General features: G+C 40.9%; 1 protein-coding gene across 1 annotated transcript in view; it reads right to left on the minus strand.

The window, feature by feature from the left end:
• The window catches only part of suclg2 (succinate-CoA ligase GDP-forming subunit beta), a 137,667-nt gene that overhangs the window by 90,404 nt on the left and 27,377 nt on the right, over positions 1-19,886 (minus strand). Inside the window, exon 2 of the mRNA XM_034690705.1 lies at positions 15,820-15,961. Coding sequence (XP_034546596.1) covers positions 15,820-15,961 — 142 coding nt within the window. The remainder of the gene's footprint in view (positions 1-15,819; positions 15,962-19,886) is intronic.

Consider the following 19,886-nt stretch of genomic DNA (forward strand, 5'->3'; position numbering starts at 1 on the left):
CCGGAGCTGTTCCGTCCATCAGCCCTGCAGGGAGTGAAGCACTGAGGTGAGGCAACCTGCAGCTCGCTCCGGATAACTCCCTGCCTTCATTTATTTCCTCTCTGATGTGATCAAAGTGGCAAAACAGGACTCAGAGTTACTGCTGTAACACTTTGTTTGTTTAAAGAAGGGGGTGAGACATAAATCTAGACGGGTAAAGCAAAGTGTTTGTATTATCAGTTGATTTTATTGGATAAAGTGTATTCTAGATAATAATACATAATAAATCACTTCCATAACCTATTTGCCTGATACATATATATATATATATATATATATATATATATATATATATATATATCATAGACTGTAAAAAATATGGACGTAGTATCCGTGACGTCACCCATCTGTTTCAGAACGCTGTTTTGAAGCCAATCGGCAGCAGCAGCCATATTGCTTCTGTTGAGCCAGTGTGACGTAAAGAGGCGGGCTTTGAGCATCCTAGCCAACAGCTGCAGTGTTCCCACAGGCAGCTGTGCCTCTCATTGGAAGACTAGTAATCTCAATATCTTCGAAATTGCTGCGTTAGAAAAAAATTCACCCCCCTCACAGTGAGAGGACATCGAGAAATTAGCTATTCAGACTACACTCATCTTTTGTACCAGGCTGTAAACATGTTTATTAATGCTGCAAAGATCGTCTTTTTCCCATTCATGTGTAAGTGACTTCCGGTACTTCCGGAGCCAGCCTCAAGCGGATCCTCGATGAACTGCAGCTTTTAACACTTCCGCATTGACTCATATTTTTAGACCGGAGGTTGCCGCTTGATATATATACAGTATCTCACAAAAGTGAGTGCACCCCTCACATTTCTTTTAAAGATGATGCACAAGAAAGTCTACAAACAATTTTCTAAAGACAAGCAGACTAAGCACATGGATTATTAGAACCATGTCTTGTGGTCTGATGAGACCATGATAAACTTATTTGGTTCGGAAGGTGTTAAGCATGTGTGGGGGCAACCAGGTGAGGAGTACAAAGACAAGTGTGTCTTGCCTACAGTCAAGCATAGTGGTGGGAGTGTCATGGTCTGGGTCTGCAGGAGTGCTGCTGGCACTAAGGAGCTACTGTTCATTGAGGGAACCATGAATGCCAACATGTACTGTGACATACTGAAGCAGAGCACGATCCCCTCCTTTTGGAAACTGGGCCGCAGGGCAGTATTCCAACATGATAACAACCCCAAACACACCCCCAAGGCGGCCACTGCCTTGCTAAAGAAGCTGAGGGTGAAGGTGATGGAGTGGCCAAGCATGTCTCCAGACCTAAACCCTATTGAGCATCTGTGGGGCATCCTCAAACGGAAGGTGGAGGAGGTCTCTAACACCCATCAGCTCGTCATGGAGGAGTGGAAGAGGATGCCAGTGGCAACCTGTGAAGCTCTGGTGAACTCCATGCCCAAGAGGGTTAAGGCAGTGCTGGAAAATAATGGTGGCCACACAAAATACTGACACATTGGGCCCAATTTGGAGATTTTCACTTAGGGGTGTACTCACTTTTGTTGCCGGTGGTTTAGACATTAGTGGCTGTGTGTTGAGTTATTTTGAGGGGACAGTAAATTTACACTGTCATACAAGCTGTACACTGACTACTTTACATTATATCAAAGTATCATTTCTTCAGTGTTGCCCCATGAAAACATATAATTCAATATTTGCAGAAATGTGAGGGGTGTACTCACTTTTGTGAGATACTGTATATATGTTGAGTATCCCTTCAATATTTCCCTGAATAGATGAGCACCTGTCTCAGTCCAGTACACCAACAAGATGAGGAAACATCATGGGCCTCAGATGGTGTTCATACACACAGAAACACACAGAGTTTAAAGAGGGTCTTCTTATCCCTCACTACTTCAGACAAAGACAGAAGCCAGAGGGCTGTGGTTAAGCCAACCCTACGTGGCTCTAACTGCCACTGTCAGTGCTTTTCACCAGAGACACTGCCTTATTTTCTGAAGGGGAAAGATGAAAGTGGTCTTTAAAGGCGCTTGAAGTGTTGAAGCACATCAGGCCGCTCTAGTGGGGAGTGTGAATGAGAAGGGAGTGGGTGTGAAGTCAGGAGAGGTCTGGCTATTATCTATGTTTGGACCAGGTTTGATGGTATTTGTCCATCCGCAGATGAAAAGGAAACGGGGCCCCATGTTCCCATAAGCTTTGTAGTATGGCTGTGAATACATAGAGCAAAATGCTAGCCACTGGGAAGGCAGGATTGGTGTCACGCACAACAGAGAGCTGAGGATAAAAGAAATACATGACAAAGGACCAAGGCTGTACAAAATTATCTTAATTCCTGGTAGGTGAATATTGGAGCCGAACTGATGTGAATATACAATAAAAGGCACACAGAGAGAAAAAAAATATTGCTTCTTACAATTCATTGCTCAATGAGGCATGGGATAGCCTTAATAAAACATGTAATTTAGAGCCAGAATTATCCAGATAAAAGCTTCATCACTGAGCTACTGTTTGGATAAAATGGGAAAAAGAGAGGAGCTGAGGCATGAGTGGTGCTGAAGTGTCAGAGCACCACACTTCTTTTCCACTCCCACTTCAGGACTCACATCTGCTCATCTTCAGCCAGGACACTGATGACCATATAGGGGAGAACGGGGTTGGTTGTCACACTTTTTACTGTTTTGATGATTGCTCATCATCAAAACATCTTTCAATAGTCATTCCTACATTAAATTGAAGCTTAAGGTGTTAGCTTGAAATGTGTATCCCTCCAACTCATTGTAACAAAGAGGCAATTAACTATCAAAGACACTCTGACACATTGTGACAACCTATCACGGGGATGGTTGTCACACACTATGGGGTTGGTTGTCACAACGGTATTTTAATGGGAAAAATCTTTTAAAAAAGGCGAGAAGGCAGAACTAAATTTGAATATTTAATTGCACTGACAAGTGATAGGCCTACATAACTTGTTGCATTTTAACATAAAATGAGCAAGGAATATGAACAGGAAACACATCTTTAGGCCAGCCTATATAACAACATAAAGAACAAAACAAATAGGTCTAACAATAACGACCTACTCAACTAGGCTACATTCAGTCACTGTCTGAGTTACAGTGATTGCAAATGTAGGGTCTGCGCACTCCAACTAATTTCACCATTCATGATTTTGCCAACATAGGGGTTGGTGTCACATGTGACAACAAACCCCAACCGGAATTTTTTGCTAGCATCAAGGCTAACAACAATCTAACAACTACATAGCTAGCTAATAAAAATCTAAACTATAGCTTTCCCCTCACACTTTGTAAGGTAACACTTGTTTTGTTAGAAACCGATTGTTTAAAAGCCTAGAAGAAAAATACAGAGGAGCTGAATATTTACAATTTGACACGAAAAACAAAAAGTCTTCTCATCTCAAGTTCAGCTGTCTTACTCCAGAGAAGACTTTGGTTGTTTCCGAAACAACCTGCTACATACTTCTTAATAATGTAGTAGGCAGTAGGTATTGCCTACTACATACTGCTTTTGAATTTAGTATGTAGTATGACTGTTCTGTTTGATCTATGTTGCAGTATGCTGGGTCAGACGTCACTGGATTTCCGGTTTCGGAAAGCGGAAGTAAACAACGGCGAAGCGGATAGAGAAACTGCTTCTTTAGCATCCATTTATGATTTAAAAAGTTAGGAAGTGGTTTATATGTAATTTGATAACTTCAACAGCACCTAAAAACAGATTTCCTCCCATCAAAAAAGAAGGAAAAAGAAAAATTAGAACGAGCGCTGTGCATTGCATTTTAAAAGATTTTTCCCATTGAAATACCGTTGTGACAACCAACCCATAGTGTGTGACAACCAACCCCATAGTGTGTGACAACCAACCCCATAGTGTGTGACAACCATCCCCGTGATGGGGTTGGTTGTCACAATGTGTCAGAGTGTCTTTGATAGTTAATTGCCTCTTTGTTACAATGAGTTGGAAAATGAGAGGGATACACATTTCAAGCCAACACCTTAAGCTTCAATTTAATGTAGGAATGACTATTGAAAGATGTTTTGATGATGAGCAATCATCAAAACAGTAAAAAGTGTGACAACCAACCCCATCTCCCCTAAATCATTTTTTATTTTGACATGCAGCTTTAAAATGCAAAGTAAAAAGTAGGGATGTGCGCATTTACACCTGGTTTATACTTCTGTGTTGACTCTATGCAATAGCAACAAAGTAGTGGCTGACCATGCCATGAGCATTTAATACTTCAACGTAGGCATGTCTGCGTCATACTGCAATACTAGCACAAACGCTAGTCAGCATCAATTTCTATGCCAGTCATATTGAGTTGGCGCTGAAAAATGTTAACAGCAGTTGATCATACTGCAAGTGTTGTAGAAAGAAAAGAAAGAGACATTGAAGGAGATGTGATGTACAGCCGATGTACAGCGATTTTGGAAAAACAATGCTACCTAGCGTAACAATAACAGGGCTTTAGTAAACCAGGCTTTAGTCAACCATGGCTATACAGCATAGAGTTACAAGTAGATAAAATTAATCATTAACGTTTTATTAATTTGGAATGTCTGTTAGCTGTCTGGACTTAATTTTCTGGCTTGCTTAATATGACTCAGGTCTCATACTTAGCAGTCTTGTGTGCCTGTCTTTGGCGTAAGAGGATTTTTTTATTTCACTCTATACATGTCTACACAGATAATGTATTCACAAGCATGGAGTTACTTGTGTGCTTAATCTCACTGGTGTATACGCTGGGTTTTCCAATAAAAGAGTCTGGCTGCTGAATATCTGTCCACTTGTTAATGTCTTGTATCCACTCACTGATTTCATACAGATCTTGGAGTCACTTACTGTTCTTTGAAGTGAGTTTGTTTCTGTAACAATTGCCATTTTGTGGGGTTAACCCCCTTGAGGCTTGACAAGCTATTGTAGTCCGCCGTACTCCTGTTGCCAAATATGCGAGGGTCTATGGTTTATGCTATAATGCTATAAAAGTGTGGTGTGTAGAATTTAGCGTAGGGTTGTTAAAAATTAATCAAGGGTTGTAACTGATTGTCAACAACATGCTTCAACAAACCCTTGATCCTTTGATTTTCTATCAGGTAGAGACAAACAACATGTAGTCTCATATTAAATTCAGCTATCAATGGAAAACATGTTTCAATGTGAGCCCACTGGCTGAAGGTGTTGCACCCAGTGGGGACGCTCAGCCGATACCAGTACCAAACAAACCTTGAAATTTAAGCAGCCCCGGAGTACATTGCCTCTATTTATTTAATTTCACCTTTATCAAACAATGGAAGCTTTTGCAATTTGTAGAAAATAACATTTTTGGTGAAACTTCAATTAATTTGTGTGAATAATGTCAATGAATGTTTTTGTATTCTCCTGCCATTGACCAACTGTGGAAAGAAACACATCCACTCCAAATCATTGTCCAACTCCAATTACCTTAGCAGTTATACTGTATGCTCAAACCAACCAGTCAATTCTCAGTTCACATCTATCTGTATTTCAATAACTGTACAGTGAAAATATAATAATGTAAAGACAGCCGATGTTCAACAGGAAAAGTCCCACCATAATTATTTCCAGAAGGGGAATTGTACCAGAGAACATCTCTCTCCCTCTGTTATTTTTGAAAAACTTGTTATTTGTCAGAGTTCCCATGTTGTGACTGAGATTTGGATATGGTAAGGACATTTCTCAGGAAATTATGATGCCACAGTAATCTGATCTCAGACTTTTTTGCCAAAAATGCATCTTTTCAGCATGCATTAAGACATCATCTTGAAACTAATTGCATGAATTTTTGATTTATGTCCAAAAGTGTTTTAAGAGATTCCTTTGACCTATAATATGACCTTTAAAAACCAGTACCTAAACATTCATCCTTGAGTCTAAGTGCTCTTCTTTGAAATCATTCCCTCGGGTCAATCCTAAGACATCAGGTTCACCAGAAGGGGACTGATGTTGGGCCACAGTGACATGACCTGTCACCAGAAATTGGTATGTATTTAAATCAGATGGAGGAGACTATGACCAAAATAAAAATAAAAATCTTGCAGCTTCTGTGAGGAATATAACATGAAGAAAACATGACTAATCTAGACAGGTTTTGGATTCAATGCAGATTTTACTTTTGGCACAGTAATTCTGTCATAATAAAACAATGAATCAACCACGAGGCATGTCTGGATGACCTTACTGCCTACTGATAAATATAAAATAATAAATAATGTCTGTTTTTAGTATGAAAACTTTTAATGAGTCAGGGATAGTGGTAGTTATAAATTTTACTTGTTATGTACAGGCTGTTCCGGACTGAAAGTCACAACAAGCCTAATTCACATTCATTCACAATGATTCACATCGGGTGGGCAAACTCATGAAAATATAGTATAATTACGATCACAGTGCTGCAGGCTTCCAAATTTGGACTTCAAATTTAGAAACTGTCTCTACATCACAGAGATATGATTATCCAGAGTGAAGGTGGAATTCAGACAGCTCTTCAAAAAAGTATTTTCATTTTCAAAGTAAAAGTTCAAAAAAAGTCTATCCTTTATCAGAGGTGGACATCAGTGATTAAATATAACTCTTGTTTTTGTAAACAAGTCAGGTTGTAAGCTGCCACAGCCTGAAGACCACAAGCCCTTGAAATTCTCTGAAATGGAAAAAGCAAGCCTTCTAAATACAGTGAATTAATTAAGTGAAAAAGCATACTGCATCTCTACTGGCACATGGAGCAGTCAGTATTTGTGGGGGGGTGACGGTGACTTGGGTGAAATGCAAATGCCATGCATGGATAAGAAAGTCTTCAGATAGGCTTGTGGATATGCCAATGGTGGGGAGGAACGTCCATGACAGATGGCGCAGGCTCGGCAGTGTTTTGGGTTAGTGAAGAAGCATATGGTACTCTCTAGATGATCTCATACACCAGCGCCAGGCCCAGTCGGAGGTGTAAATGCTTCTTTGCACCCAGCCAGAGGAAGCAGAACAGTTGATATCACCAGCAAAAAAATACTGTGGAGCCACACTGAATAGCAGCGTGTGTGTTAAGCCACACAGTGTCTTATTACTGTGACTCCAGCCTTTTATTCACACCTTCATGAATACACCATTCTAATGTTACTGCTCTCCTGGCAAGTGGAAATGTTACAAATACAGCACACATCCAGACTGGTATTAAGAAACCCTGTTCAATATTAATTAAGGGCTGTTACCTCTGTGACTAGAACAGGCCGTGCCTCTAAATGATGGGTAAATGCAGGTGATGTGTCTGGGAGTCCATCCAGTGGACGCTGCTGTGTCTGAACTCTCCTCTGTGCGTCAGTGCACAGTGGCAAACCAACACTACTGGATTCAATGAAAGTTGAACTTTCCCTCCTGTAGATTTTCTAGTGTTTGTCTGCACTGCTTAACCACACACTCTTCTTCACACTTTCCTCTCAAAAGATATTGAATGATGATATTAGTTATTTTACTTTCATCGTAGGTTTTTTTGGGTTGGGTTTTGACAGTATTTAACAAGTTGTCTGTGAATTTAAGTTACACTTGGATTGTTACATTGAGGCTGCTTGACCCTGTGGCAATGTCAGAAGCTGGCTGCTTGCCCAACACCAAACAAGACATTTTAATCAAAGTCATCTAAGTTGGCATTTACTCTGTACACTAAGGAAGCAAAAAGCTTTGCTCTCTGAGAAGTCTGGCACAGAATTCAGCATTAGACATGGAAAATACAGTCTGAGCCTGATCTTGTTTGTGTGCGGAAATTGCTTGCTTGGATAACAGACTACAGCCATGGAGGGGTCTGAGCTCACACCGGGTGTAAACAACTAAATAAGCGGATGGAAAAACAATCACTTTAAGATACACGCAACAGCAGTGTCCTTAGCCTTGAGCTACTTTTATTTGTGCATGATCTAATACACAGTGTGAGGCATGTGGACTCAACTTTAAGGGCTCTTCAAAATCCCCAGTAGCCAGTGCAAAAAAGCCCCTGTCCTTTCTGGAAAGGAATCTATGCAAAGCATGGCCGACAAAATGTTTAGGTCTCCAATGCAAGAAGTGGTGTTTACTTAAGCCAGGTATGTGTTTCCAAGTGAGTGATTCCAAGCATGCAGACTGAAGACAGCACTGCATGGCAGAAAATGATAGAGACACATTTATTGGATGAGTAGATCTATAGATCCCTTTATTTTACCTCTCCTTCATACGCCTTCACAAAAAACTCAAGCACAACTAAGTCTGCACGGCTGCCTTTACACACACACAAAAACGCACACCTACCTCATCAAAAAGTTCATGGAAAGGTAGCTCGCTATTATTCAGTGAGCCAACATATCAAATTAACCATCCTCCTAATAAGCACACATGAGATTCGACAGCCATGCATAAAAACTGCTCTGTTTACACTGAATATTCATAGCTGAGTGAAATAAATTAAAATGCGTCCTACCTCTGTTAATTGTCATTCTAGCAGTGAAGGTGGGTTAAGCACAAAGAAGTTAAAAAGAGCAACAAAGGTAGACTGAGGTTAATGAGGAGTAAGAAGATGAGATGTCATGTTTGAAGACAGAACAAATAAAGACAAAAGATGTTAATGTGATGACACTGTCATAGGAGAATCCTGCAGGACAACATATTCCAAACTCATCTGATATAAGGTGTTCATATGCAAGATAAATGTTGCCCCAGTTCATCAAACGGACTGAACATACGGTCATATAAGAATCCAAAGCAATTTTTTTCTTTGTCCATGAATGATTGCTGGTGGAGGCAGGAGGCATGGTGGACATGAAGGACTCTCACAGAAAAGACGGGGAGGGAAAATGTGGTTTTGATTTCGAATTCAGACTGAAAATCCATCAAGATTTGCTCAGCAGATGCATCTGTCAAGCGAGTGGCAACACAAAGTGGACTGTATAATCACATTCTCTTTGGATGTAGCAGAGCACAGGTATTTGTATACGTGTGTGTTTAGTTGTGCACATGTGCAGAGGCGTGTATTTGCTTTCAAGGCAAAGACGGAATCTATAATCATTACTGGACCTGTTATCACCAGAAGATAGCAACCATGTCTATCTGAAAAAGCTATATACACACATACCAGGAAAACATATTTACTTTATATGTGTCAGTTCAGTTATGATAGAGCCCACGTCACTCCAAGAGTTAGGTGATTCACTCTTGCATTGACTGAGGCCATAGACCGTTATCAATTGTATATGGTGTCTTGACATTGAGAAAGGTATCAGTAGTGGTTTCCATCCTAACCCACATTTTCCAAAGATGGAGTAATTTGAATGATACCATGACGAGAAAGCTTCCTGTTTAATTTTGCGGCTAGCATCACCCAAGGGCAAGTCAGGTATGCACTCGCATCAAGACATCATGAGATGTACTTGTAAAGCTCTGTGATGGAGTGGCACCATCACTAACAACAGGCAGCACGCACACACCGACACACACACGAACCAAACTTTTCCCGTTCCTAACAGCACTTCATTCATTCCGGTTCACAAGCCAACATCCTTCTTTCCCTCCCCGTTCAGAGTTTCTCAGGGTGCACACTTTGAAGCTCTATCATTGTTTAAACCATACAGTACATTGTCTTTGTCTGTGGGTTGCTGCACTTACCGGCTTGAGCTCAACCAGGTCGTGTCCAAAATGCGGAAACCGAGCGCATCTGGTGCACATCATATATGGATGTATGGCGGCCAAAAGTGGCCACGTGACCATGTTTGATTTATCTTTTTATTGTGTGTACGGTTAATCCCCTTAAAATGACCTTACTAGTGGGATATAATTGTTTGGAAAAATGATGCAATTTCCAACACCCAGTAGTCACTTTTGTAAGTTTTTGCTTCTGTTGCACTTGGGAGGCTGGCAGCCAATAAAACTATCAAAATTAAGTCTTCCGACTACGCCTGGGTTTTTTCCCACATTATTTTGAGTCCGGAAGGAGAACCCCGCGACAAGCTCCTTCAAAAGCTATTTGTTCCATTATTGATATGACTTGATAACATTTCTTTACTAAAGTTTAAACTTCATTTTTATATCCATATGAATCTGTTATTTTTATTTGACTTTGCTTGTACTTTTTGTAAGTCACCAGTCTTGTAACTCAAAGGCTATTGTCTAAAGAAATAGCCTACATCATGTCAAGTAGCTCTGTACCAGCGAAAATCTACAACTATGTCAGTGTGCATTGAGCTAGCTAATTCAACTAGTGCTAGAGTAAGACTTCCGAGCAGACAGCGTTTACTTCGTGGAACTACTCCCATTAGTTCAAGTTTGGGGCGAAAGTGGCAAGAACAACAACACCACTGTTTGTAGAACAAGAGCTTGTCAGCTGTTAAGAACTCTGCTACAAATTTGAAGAAGCATCTGCAAGCTAAACATAGCTCTGCAACATTAGTTGTGATGTCTATTGAGGAGGAGAAAGGTGCCGGTGGGGCTACAGCTCCATAACAGCTTTTAGTTCAGCTTAGGGGAGGAGATGATAAAAGACAACAAGAAAATGCTGCTTGCTGCCGAGTGCCGTGCTCTCCCTGCTAGTTACTGCAAGCACCCGAGGAACCTTTTAAGCATCTTTCAATAGTCATTCCTACATTAAATTGAAGCTTAAGGTGTTGGCTTGAAATGCGTATCCCTCTTATTTTCCAACTCATTGTAACAAAGAGGCAATTAACTATCAAAGACACTCTGACACATTGTGACAACCAACCCCATCACGGGGATGGTTGTCACACACTATGGGGTTGGTTGTCACAATGGTATTTCAACTGGAAAAATCTTTTAAAAAAGGCAAGAAGGCAGAACTAAATTTGAACATTTAATTGCACTGACAAGTGATAGGCCTACATAACTTTTTACATAAGCATTTTAACATAAAATGAGCAAGGAACATGAACAGGAAACACATCTTTAGGCCAGCCTATATAACAACACAAAGAACAAAACAAATAAGCCTCACAATAAGGGCCTACTCAACTAGGCTACATGCAGTCACTGTCTGAGTTACAGTGATGGCAAATATAGGGTCTGTGCACTCCAACTAGTTTCACCATGCATGATTTTGCCAACACAGGGGTTGGTTGTTCCATGTGACAACCAACCCCAAAGAGAATGTGACGACCAACCCCAACTGGAATTTTTTGCTAGCATCAAGGCTAACAACCATCTAACAATTACTTAGCTAGCTAATAAAAATCAAAACTATAACTTTCCCCTCACACTTTGTAAGAGTACGCTACCATGTTACTTCTGTTTGTAAGTATTGCAGGAAAGCGTTGTTAAATAATGGCAGTAATCTTGTAATATAACAAGTTTGTTGCCTGCGTAGATAGTTGGCAGCTGTCAGAAACTGGGGAAAGGCGTATGATGCATCAGTAACCTAATTTCTTTCAGAATTCTACAGGAAGCAAAATATAGTTTCTAAAAAACAGGGTAAAGGCTTATCATGCCCTGGTACTAATTTTAACATACACAAAAGCATTATATTTAATAAAAAACCCAATCAAAACCAGGATACTCAATTTCACATAAACACACTCATTGATGATAATCCCAAGGAGGTTCTTGTGGTTTACAGTATGTATGTGTGTGAATAAAGAGACCCATTCCAGCGAACACTAATCCTTTACTGTTTTGCAGTATGAAGAGCTGAACTGCTGCTTACCAGCTTTAAATGTGATGTATTATGGTTAGGCACCACTAAGCTGACAGAGGTAAAGGACACTTACCACTAGCTGGATGAAGATGAGCTGGTGTGATTCTGGATGGAAACCTATATTACAGTCAACAAAGATTCACTCATGTTGTGGAGCAGGGAGACTCAGTGTTTTCTGAAACAACGCCAGCTTGCAATTCGCTATTTCTGTGTGTCTGCAACGTCAGTGCTGGTTGAAGGGGGTTTTCAGCTACTGGGCTACTTAATTGTAGGTTTGTTATGTATGTTTTTTTCTGAGGATTGATTCTATATGTATTACTTTATCATTTAAACATCAAATGTTGGCTTTTACTCGGTTATATGCTGTCATGTTTTGTGGGACAATGTGTTCATTGAGCATGTCACAAGGGGCAAGTCCTTAATTTCAAACGTTATTTGTCAACTTTTAATTTTTGATGTGCCGTCATGCTTTGTGGTAGAATATGCCATGTTCATGTTGCACATCACAAAGTATCATAAAGGCTGAATGCAAGTAGATTTGGAACAGGAGTTTAATAAACGTTGCTATTTTCTTCCTTTGGATTAGTTGACTGGACTGAATTTAAAATTTAAAAACGTTTGACTGACAAAAAATATTCACTATCGTCTAACCTGCAGGGATTGAACTTCTGTTAATGTGATTCACCTATTCTCCCATGACTACAGCCAATGCTCTCTCAATAACTTGTGGCTTCAAAGAGAAAATGATTCCAACCCGCTCACACTCATTCTGCATTTTTTAGCAGAATGAGTAAATAGAGATTACTAAGTCACTGATTCTTTCTTAAGTCTAATAAAGCATCAAGTGAAATGGGCTGAACATAGTTTATATATTTTCAATGGTTTGATCTTTTCGTTATTACCACAAACCCCTGTTGCGTCAATTTTCAGAACATTTTTAGGTCAAATTTTCAGTAGCTTGGAAATAAAAGTCTTTCTGAAACTTGACTCAGCATGGCACAGCAGCACCGTACTACACACATCAATTATTGACTCTGCCGGAGAGACATTAACTTGTACTTCCAAATTTACTGCTTCAGAGCATAGCACCTTTTTGGAAGCACAAAAGAGTGTCATCTTAGCAGTATGACCAGCAGAAGGACTGGACACCTGAAAGCCTGAGAGAGACAGCCACAACACAATAAGCACAGCTGCCACAAGTTGATCTGGAAGCACAAGATTCTTTCAATTGTCATTTTCAAATAAAACATTTCAGTTCTGCTCCACAACTTCAAGGTCTAACAGATTTTTTCCAAAACTCCAGCTCAGTGGGTGTGCTGTCACATTCACAGTCACATCATAATAATTAAAAGCTTTGCTTTGTAACGAGAGGATCTGGGTCATTGATTCTGGACAGCCAGCAGAGGTAAGTGTGCCATTCTCCAAGAGTCCCAGTGGAGCACATGACAAAAACTTTAGACTTTTGGATAACTCCCTGCAATGCTCTCACAGTATGAGGCCTCGGGAATTAAACACTACTTTCCATGAGCCATTAGCTAGTTGTGAGTCACCCATCTGCCACAATGTAAACGCTCCCCTAAGAGTTGTCGTTCAAGTTCATTGGAATCAATGGTCCATGTCGGATATTTTATTTCTAAGTTTCAATAAAGAAGGCAAAACGTTTGAAGCTCTTTTTTGGCCCACAGTAATAAATGAGCAAATCAATCTGTGTCCACTTTAGGAGAGTTAGACCACTCTACAGTACACGAGAGAAGTGAGAGGAGTTTCTACAAAGCATAGCTGCAATTGAACTGTCAACTTAACCACTCTATGGCTAAGTGAGTGTAGCAGAGAGGCGAATGCTGGTTGGACTGCATGAGTGTGAATGTCTTTGTGTTTGCGTGCCTATATGGGCAAGTGTACTCTACGTATGCCATTCATCTGTAGCTGTGCTCTCATGGCTGACTGGTTCATTGTGTTGAGTATGAAGGTGGGCCTGGAGCTCAGAGCAAGACGTCAGCACCACACAGAAATCCATTGGAGTTGCTCTTGGTCAGCTCATGTCCCCAGTGCAGAGTTGCAGCCTGTGTCCTCAACACTGGAAAGCCATGAAACAGAGCTCCATCCAGAGCTGGCTTCACATCCCGCTGACTCTCAAACCCCCCCAAGAGTTGGAGCTTGAAGATCTCAGTTTGTGTTTCAGCCACACACATCTTAACTAAAAAGGCTACTGATCCCCCCCACTTTCCTATCATCCTCTATCACATTCATAAATGACCTAACATAGCCCAGGAATGAGCTGCACATATTTATGTGTATGTGAAGAAATGAAGCATCACTACATGCTCACTTGCATGCTTTAATAGTTTGCCAGCAGTGGTTGCATGATACAGAAAGTATGAGAAACAAACACGCACATGCACCGGGACACTGACCAAAGCTCTGTGCTCACATGGAGCTGAGAAGATAAAGCAGTTTTGAAGTGGGAATAGAGGGCTGATTTACTAAACCAACCAAAAAATGTCAGAGCTGCAAAAATGTGCATTGGTGCACATTTTTAGCTCAGCTGCAAAGTTACTAATGCTTAAGATGTAAGTGGTCACACTCACAGCCACAGTCCAGTTAATCTGAATGCACTCCTGCTAATTAAGACCTGATTTAACACGTGTCTCGTTCATTTCTTGAAAGTAATGGGGCACAACCAAGAGGGTAGTAGTTCCCTGCTTCTGAACTTGAAATATTGGTTGCAGAAACCATTAAATATTTCTCTACTGCACTCATGCAATAACCTCTATGGCAACTGAGAGTCTGCAATAATAGATCACTCTCAGACATTATTTGTGTAGAGTTCCTCTGCCTCTGCATAGACGGTTTTGTGCAGTTCCACAAAGAAATGTTCCAACATAAATTTGATACAAATCAAAAGATGCATTTTTTTTCTACCACTTTTCATGTGCAAGGACAACATTTCAAAGTAGCGCCTTAACTTTTTCATCACTACAAACACTCGCTGTCTGACTAGTTTTTAAAAAAGCACCACAAACTGAAGTCAGTTAATCAACCTCAAAGTGTTGCTGGGGTTTTATATGCCTTGCTGTTTCACTCTAACTTCTTAACCTGAAGTTTCCTATCTTCCCTTACCAAACAATATATGTACTGTCATTGAAACATATAACATCTTACACGCATTGAGTTTATTCCATCTGCATTGTAACCAGGGCCACTGAAAGCAGCACCCCAGGCACTGGAGCCCAGAAGCAGCAGTGAGACGAGTGGCACCTTACTGGCTGACAACCAACCTGGGCGCATTATCAGAGTGTCGCTGCTGTAGTCGGAGCACGCTGAATAATATATAAAGCTGCTGAGGGTTGGAAACACACACTATATGTATTAGGTAGTTTGGTGTGTAGGGAGAAAAAGTATGTAGGGGGTGGAAAAGAAAGCTTTGAGTGGGTGTGTACAAATATGTGTTAAACCATCTCTCTTCATGAGAGGACAATGCATTTGTGAAGATCTGTGTAAAAGAATAAAATTAGACTCTGAGTCACATCCATGGCTTTGTGTGAGTGTGTGGGGGCAATAATCCAAATTGTAACCAAGGATTAAACATAAATAAATTAAGAACTAAAACGTGAGAAACTGAACAAGCAAGGTTGTGAAAGAAATTAGCGAGATGAGAACATGATGCAAAATAGAGCAGGCTAAACCATTAAACTAAAAAAACACATGAGCAAACGGCATAAAGACGCAATTGAACTTGATAAAACTTCAACACTGATTAGATACGGTCATTTGCATGTCCTGTAGCAAAGCCACAGAGCCATGCAGCACAAATAGGACAATTAGGTTTCACACGTACAGCTGTATAATAAGAGCGTAATTCCAACCAAACAACAGCTCATAAAATCTGACATCTATCTTATTATCGTTCCCCAAGTAATGACACTTTTCTTATGTGCAAATCTTCACACCCTGTGCAGCAAAAGGAGCTTGTTGCCGTAAAAGGCAATTTTCTACACTGTATTTCAAAAACCTGGATATGTCGCTGGAGCAAAGTGCAGCTCAAAATGATGACAAAACTTCTACTTATTCTCAGCTGCTCCACTCTGCGGTTTGAATAGATGCAGGTGAACAGCACGGCTCTCTACTTACTGAGTCTCTTTGCAGCCTCCAGGGCCTCAGAAGCTGTGTCGGCCACATAGAAGCGCTGGACAGCCACGCCACTCTCTTGCATCAGCTTCTTGCTCTGGTACTCCTGCAGATTCAGCCATCTCCTGGGACTCAACCAGGTGCACTGGACAGGGAGAGAGGGAGTGAGAAGGAGAAGAACAGAGAGAGAGAGAGAGATAGAGAGAGGGAGGAGAGTGAGTATATGACAGATAGTTAACACGGTGCTGTAGAAAAGTTACACATCTTAAGGGTTCAATCTTCCTAATGATAACAGTTTTCCCGCTGAACATCTCCTGCTGCTGTTGTTGACATTATGAAAACACAAAACTTGTCGAAGACCTTCCTCAGGGTTCACAAGCTACATCCTTTCTTCTTCCTCCATTCCTATCATCCCTCTCTCCTCCCTTTAGTCTTGCTGTAATGAGGCGGGCAGCCAGGTCTAAGCTGCAGGACAGGTCTGGAGCTGTTTGCTCCATCAGCAGGCACGGGCCTTGTCAGGTCCAGCTGTTGTTGCTATTAAAAGGAAATTGGCTTTTTAATGTGACGGGGAGACACAAGCTGTATCCTTCCACAATCCCTCCTCACTAGCAAACACTGCTGTGCACACGGCTGTGGATGAGCGTGTGTGGGGACTGACTGGGATGTGTGAACAAACACACAAGTTTTCACAGGAAAGGCCTTCAGGGTGTCAATAAAGGGAAAACAGCCATTAAAGAAAGGCAAAAACAAGGAGTTTGAGGTTAACAATGTAAACAGCCATTGAAGATATACTACCCAATATATATTTGACATTATGGTATCCTTTAATTTTAGGTTAGTCTTTACCTTAATTTTTATATGTTGTTCTATTACCTATACACACCCGAAAGGTTCAGATACAGACTTTTTTGGGGGACAGGGGACACTAACACACACACACACACACACACACACACACACACACACACACACACACACACACACACACACACACACACACACAAAAACACACACACACACACACAAACAGACACACACACACACACACACACACACACACACACACACACACAAACACACACACACACACACACACACACACACTTTAAAAAAAACAACAAAAAATAGCAGCAACATTTAAGTAAAATTTTCTTTGCCAAAATTTTGAAGCACCCAACATTTTATATACAGTATTATCACAAATTAACTGTCACCTGAAACCCTGAGGGGTCACAAGAAGGAAGCAGCATGAGCTGGTCCCGGAAACCATGCATGGTGGCCTGGAAAGAGCAGTCACTACGGTAAGGTCTTTTTCCTGCCTTTGTCCGTCAGCCACTTGTTTCTTCCTTTATTATGTGCCAGGGTTGTGTTGCTGTGACATTAGTTACAGTTTGAAGAACAAACAAAAAATGGTGCTGCTCTGAAGTGCAAATAAAGTTACTATCAGTCTCATGAAAAACAGCAAATAGCTGAAATAGCCGACTCAAACATAAGTCCCACTTATGATAATGCAAATATCCAATCACAGTTTAGAGTTGTGTGGTGTCTAATCAAACTTGGGGAGCTTCAGAAGCTATCCCCTAAAGCCGGCCCTTACACCTACACCTCTGTACCTCTCCTATGAGTGGCGTGTTCTGTGCTGATTCACAGATTATTTAGGTCCATTTGTGACTGATCTCCTAGAAATATTCATTATCAGGACAGGATTCACGTTTTGAATGTTCCGTTATCACAAAAGGTGACAAATCTGCAAATCTGAGAGTGCAGCAACCAGTACAACACTGTTGAAGCAGCAGGATGAGATAGTTTATATTAAACATGAGGCACTGACCTCAATCATTGCATTAAATCAGGGACATACCAAAAGGTGTGTCACTCTCTCTGTCTCTCTCAGGTCACCTGAAGATTCTATTCACAACACAGAGGGGGGAGGGGGATCTTACACTGATTAAAAAAGAAGTAAAAGTGGTCTGTAAAGATTATTGGGCGGCCTACCCAGGTATGGCCTACATGTGGGAAACACATTACTACAGCAGCTGCAGGTGATGTGCACCCCATGGTGTCATCTGTGGCAGCTTGCACAGCAGAAGTGTAAGGTCATGCATGATGGAAGGGAATGACATTCAGCTCGTAATGTTAATGAGCTAAAAACACAATATTAAAAGACTGTTCATTACTCACAAAGCTTAAGTCCAAGTCAAGTCTCAAGTCCTTGAGGGGTGAGTACAAGTCAAGTCTAAAGTCATGTTAGTTGCCACTAATGTGCGGTACGAGTCAAAGCCTTGCACTTAAGTCCCTCTCTGGCACACACTCACAGTTATGGAAAGTTCAATGACTTCCATGTTAGAGCGTTCTTACATTAGGCACAACTGTACGTGTCTAAACAGCATTGTTCCATCTGCTATAATGGGGGAAGCAGCCTGCAGCCAGTCACCAGGGGGAGCTCTCAAAAATGGGGGCTTCACATGAGATGACTGTTGTTCTGTCTATTCCCTCACAGTCTGTGGTCTGTGTAGGATTGTGTTAAATGTAATGATGAGGTGTCCATTGTTTTTTTGTTTGCTTGACACGCAATGACTTCAATCATTCTTTACCTTTGAAAGATGTCAACCTCTCTATCAGTCATGCGGGAGAAAGAAAAAGGACTAGAAGGTGAAGGGAGAGTATACAACGTTGCTCAACCCTTAAGCGTTAAGGGAGTCACATTTAGCTCCCATTAAGCCATAATGGTTAGTAGTGATTTAAGGCTAATGAGTTTTACATGGTCACTGTAATAGAACAGCAGAGCCAAACACTTTTTATAATAAAGAAGTAAGCACAATCATCAATGAGGCTCAACTGGAAATAAAACATAACTGGTAATTCAGGATTCACGCCAAAGTGACCCTCCCTTTGCCACCACTACTGTATTAGTATGCTTTCTCCACTCCAACTCTCATGAGGGGCTGTCGGAAGGCTTCATTAGAGCCAAAGAGGGTTGTTTTCTTGGAAAACAGTACATGTTGATCCATATTGGCCTCTCCTCTTGCATAACTGAATACAGTAATGAGGGGCATCTGGGGGTCACCTCTGCAGTCTCTTCTGCAATAGCACACAATTCATATGTTTCAGTTATGGGGGGTTTCAATTGCTGGAGCTATGCTTTCTATTCTCTCCATGCAGCACGATGTGACAACCAGTAACCATGATGTGGCTCTCAGAGGAGTCTGCAGGGGTTCAAAGGCAGGGCAAGAAATGGACTGCATGACTGAGATCTGCAACACAATGATTAGCAAAAGAATACATCTGTAGCTTTAAGAGAATGACACATCAGGACAATCTAAAATAGATTGGACAAATATAGACCTGTCTGTATTTGTATTTTGTTCAGCAAAACTTTTAAGCATTTCTGCCTATCACTCATTCCTACATGTCCACTTAAGCGGAACATATCCCACAGTCTTAACAAGCCAAGCTGCAGAACAAGTTTTCTCTGTTTTGTGGACTCATTTGACTGCTGTCAGGTACCTGCAGGGCCTCTCTCTCTTAAAACATCCACTTCCCTTGCTATTTAAACTGTTTGCCTTAGGAGGATCAGCTCTGCTGACTGAGTACACATCTCCATCTGTCAGTCTATCTTTTGGACAACAAGACTCTAAGCTTAAAACGGACACGCTGGTGGTTACATCAGCTGTACTACAGCCCACAGTTATTCCCAACTTCTAGGTTTTGCAAACTCATCAAGCAACTTAGTGTTGGAGATACTAAACCAGCAGTGATGACACATTTTCATCACTTTTGGCTTCACTTGTAGAAACTGAGAGTGGTTCAAAATAACATTAGCAGCATAAATCTTCCTGCTGGCTGCTTCTGTATAACCATTTCTTGCATCACTAATTGTATCCAACATTATTTATAACGCGGTTTAGAATAATTAATGTGATTTAAATGCAGAGTTAAACAGAAATTCTCAAAAGTACTAGACTACAGTTTGGTGGAGAAACAGAAAGTCCTGATGAGCTTGATAACTGAACAATTTAGCACCATAACACATAATACACAGACTCAAGAACATTAGAAACATTCCTGAA

This window comes from Notolabrus celidotus, chromosome 1 (genome assembly GCF_009762535.1).
Source record: "Notolabrus celidotus isolate fNotCel1 chromosome 1, fNotCel1.pri, whole genome shotgun sequence".
NCBI lineage: Eukaryota > Metazoa > Chordata > Actinopteri > Labriformes > Labridae > Notolabrus > Notolabrus celidotus.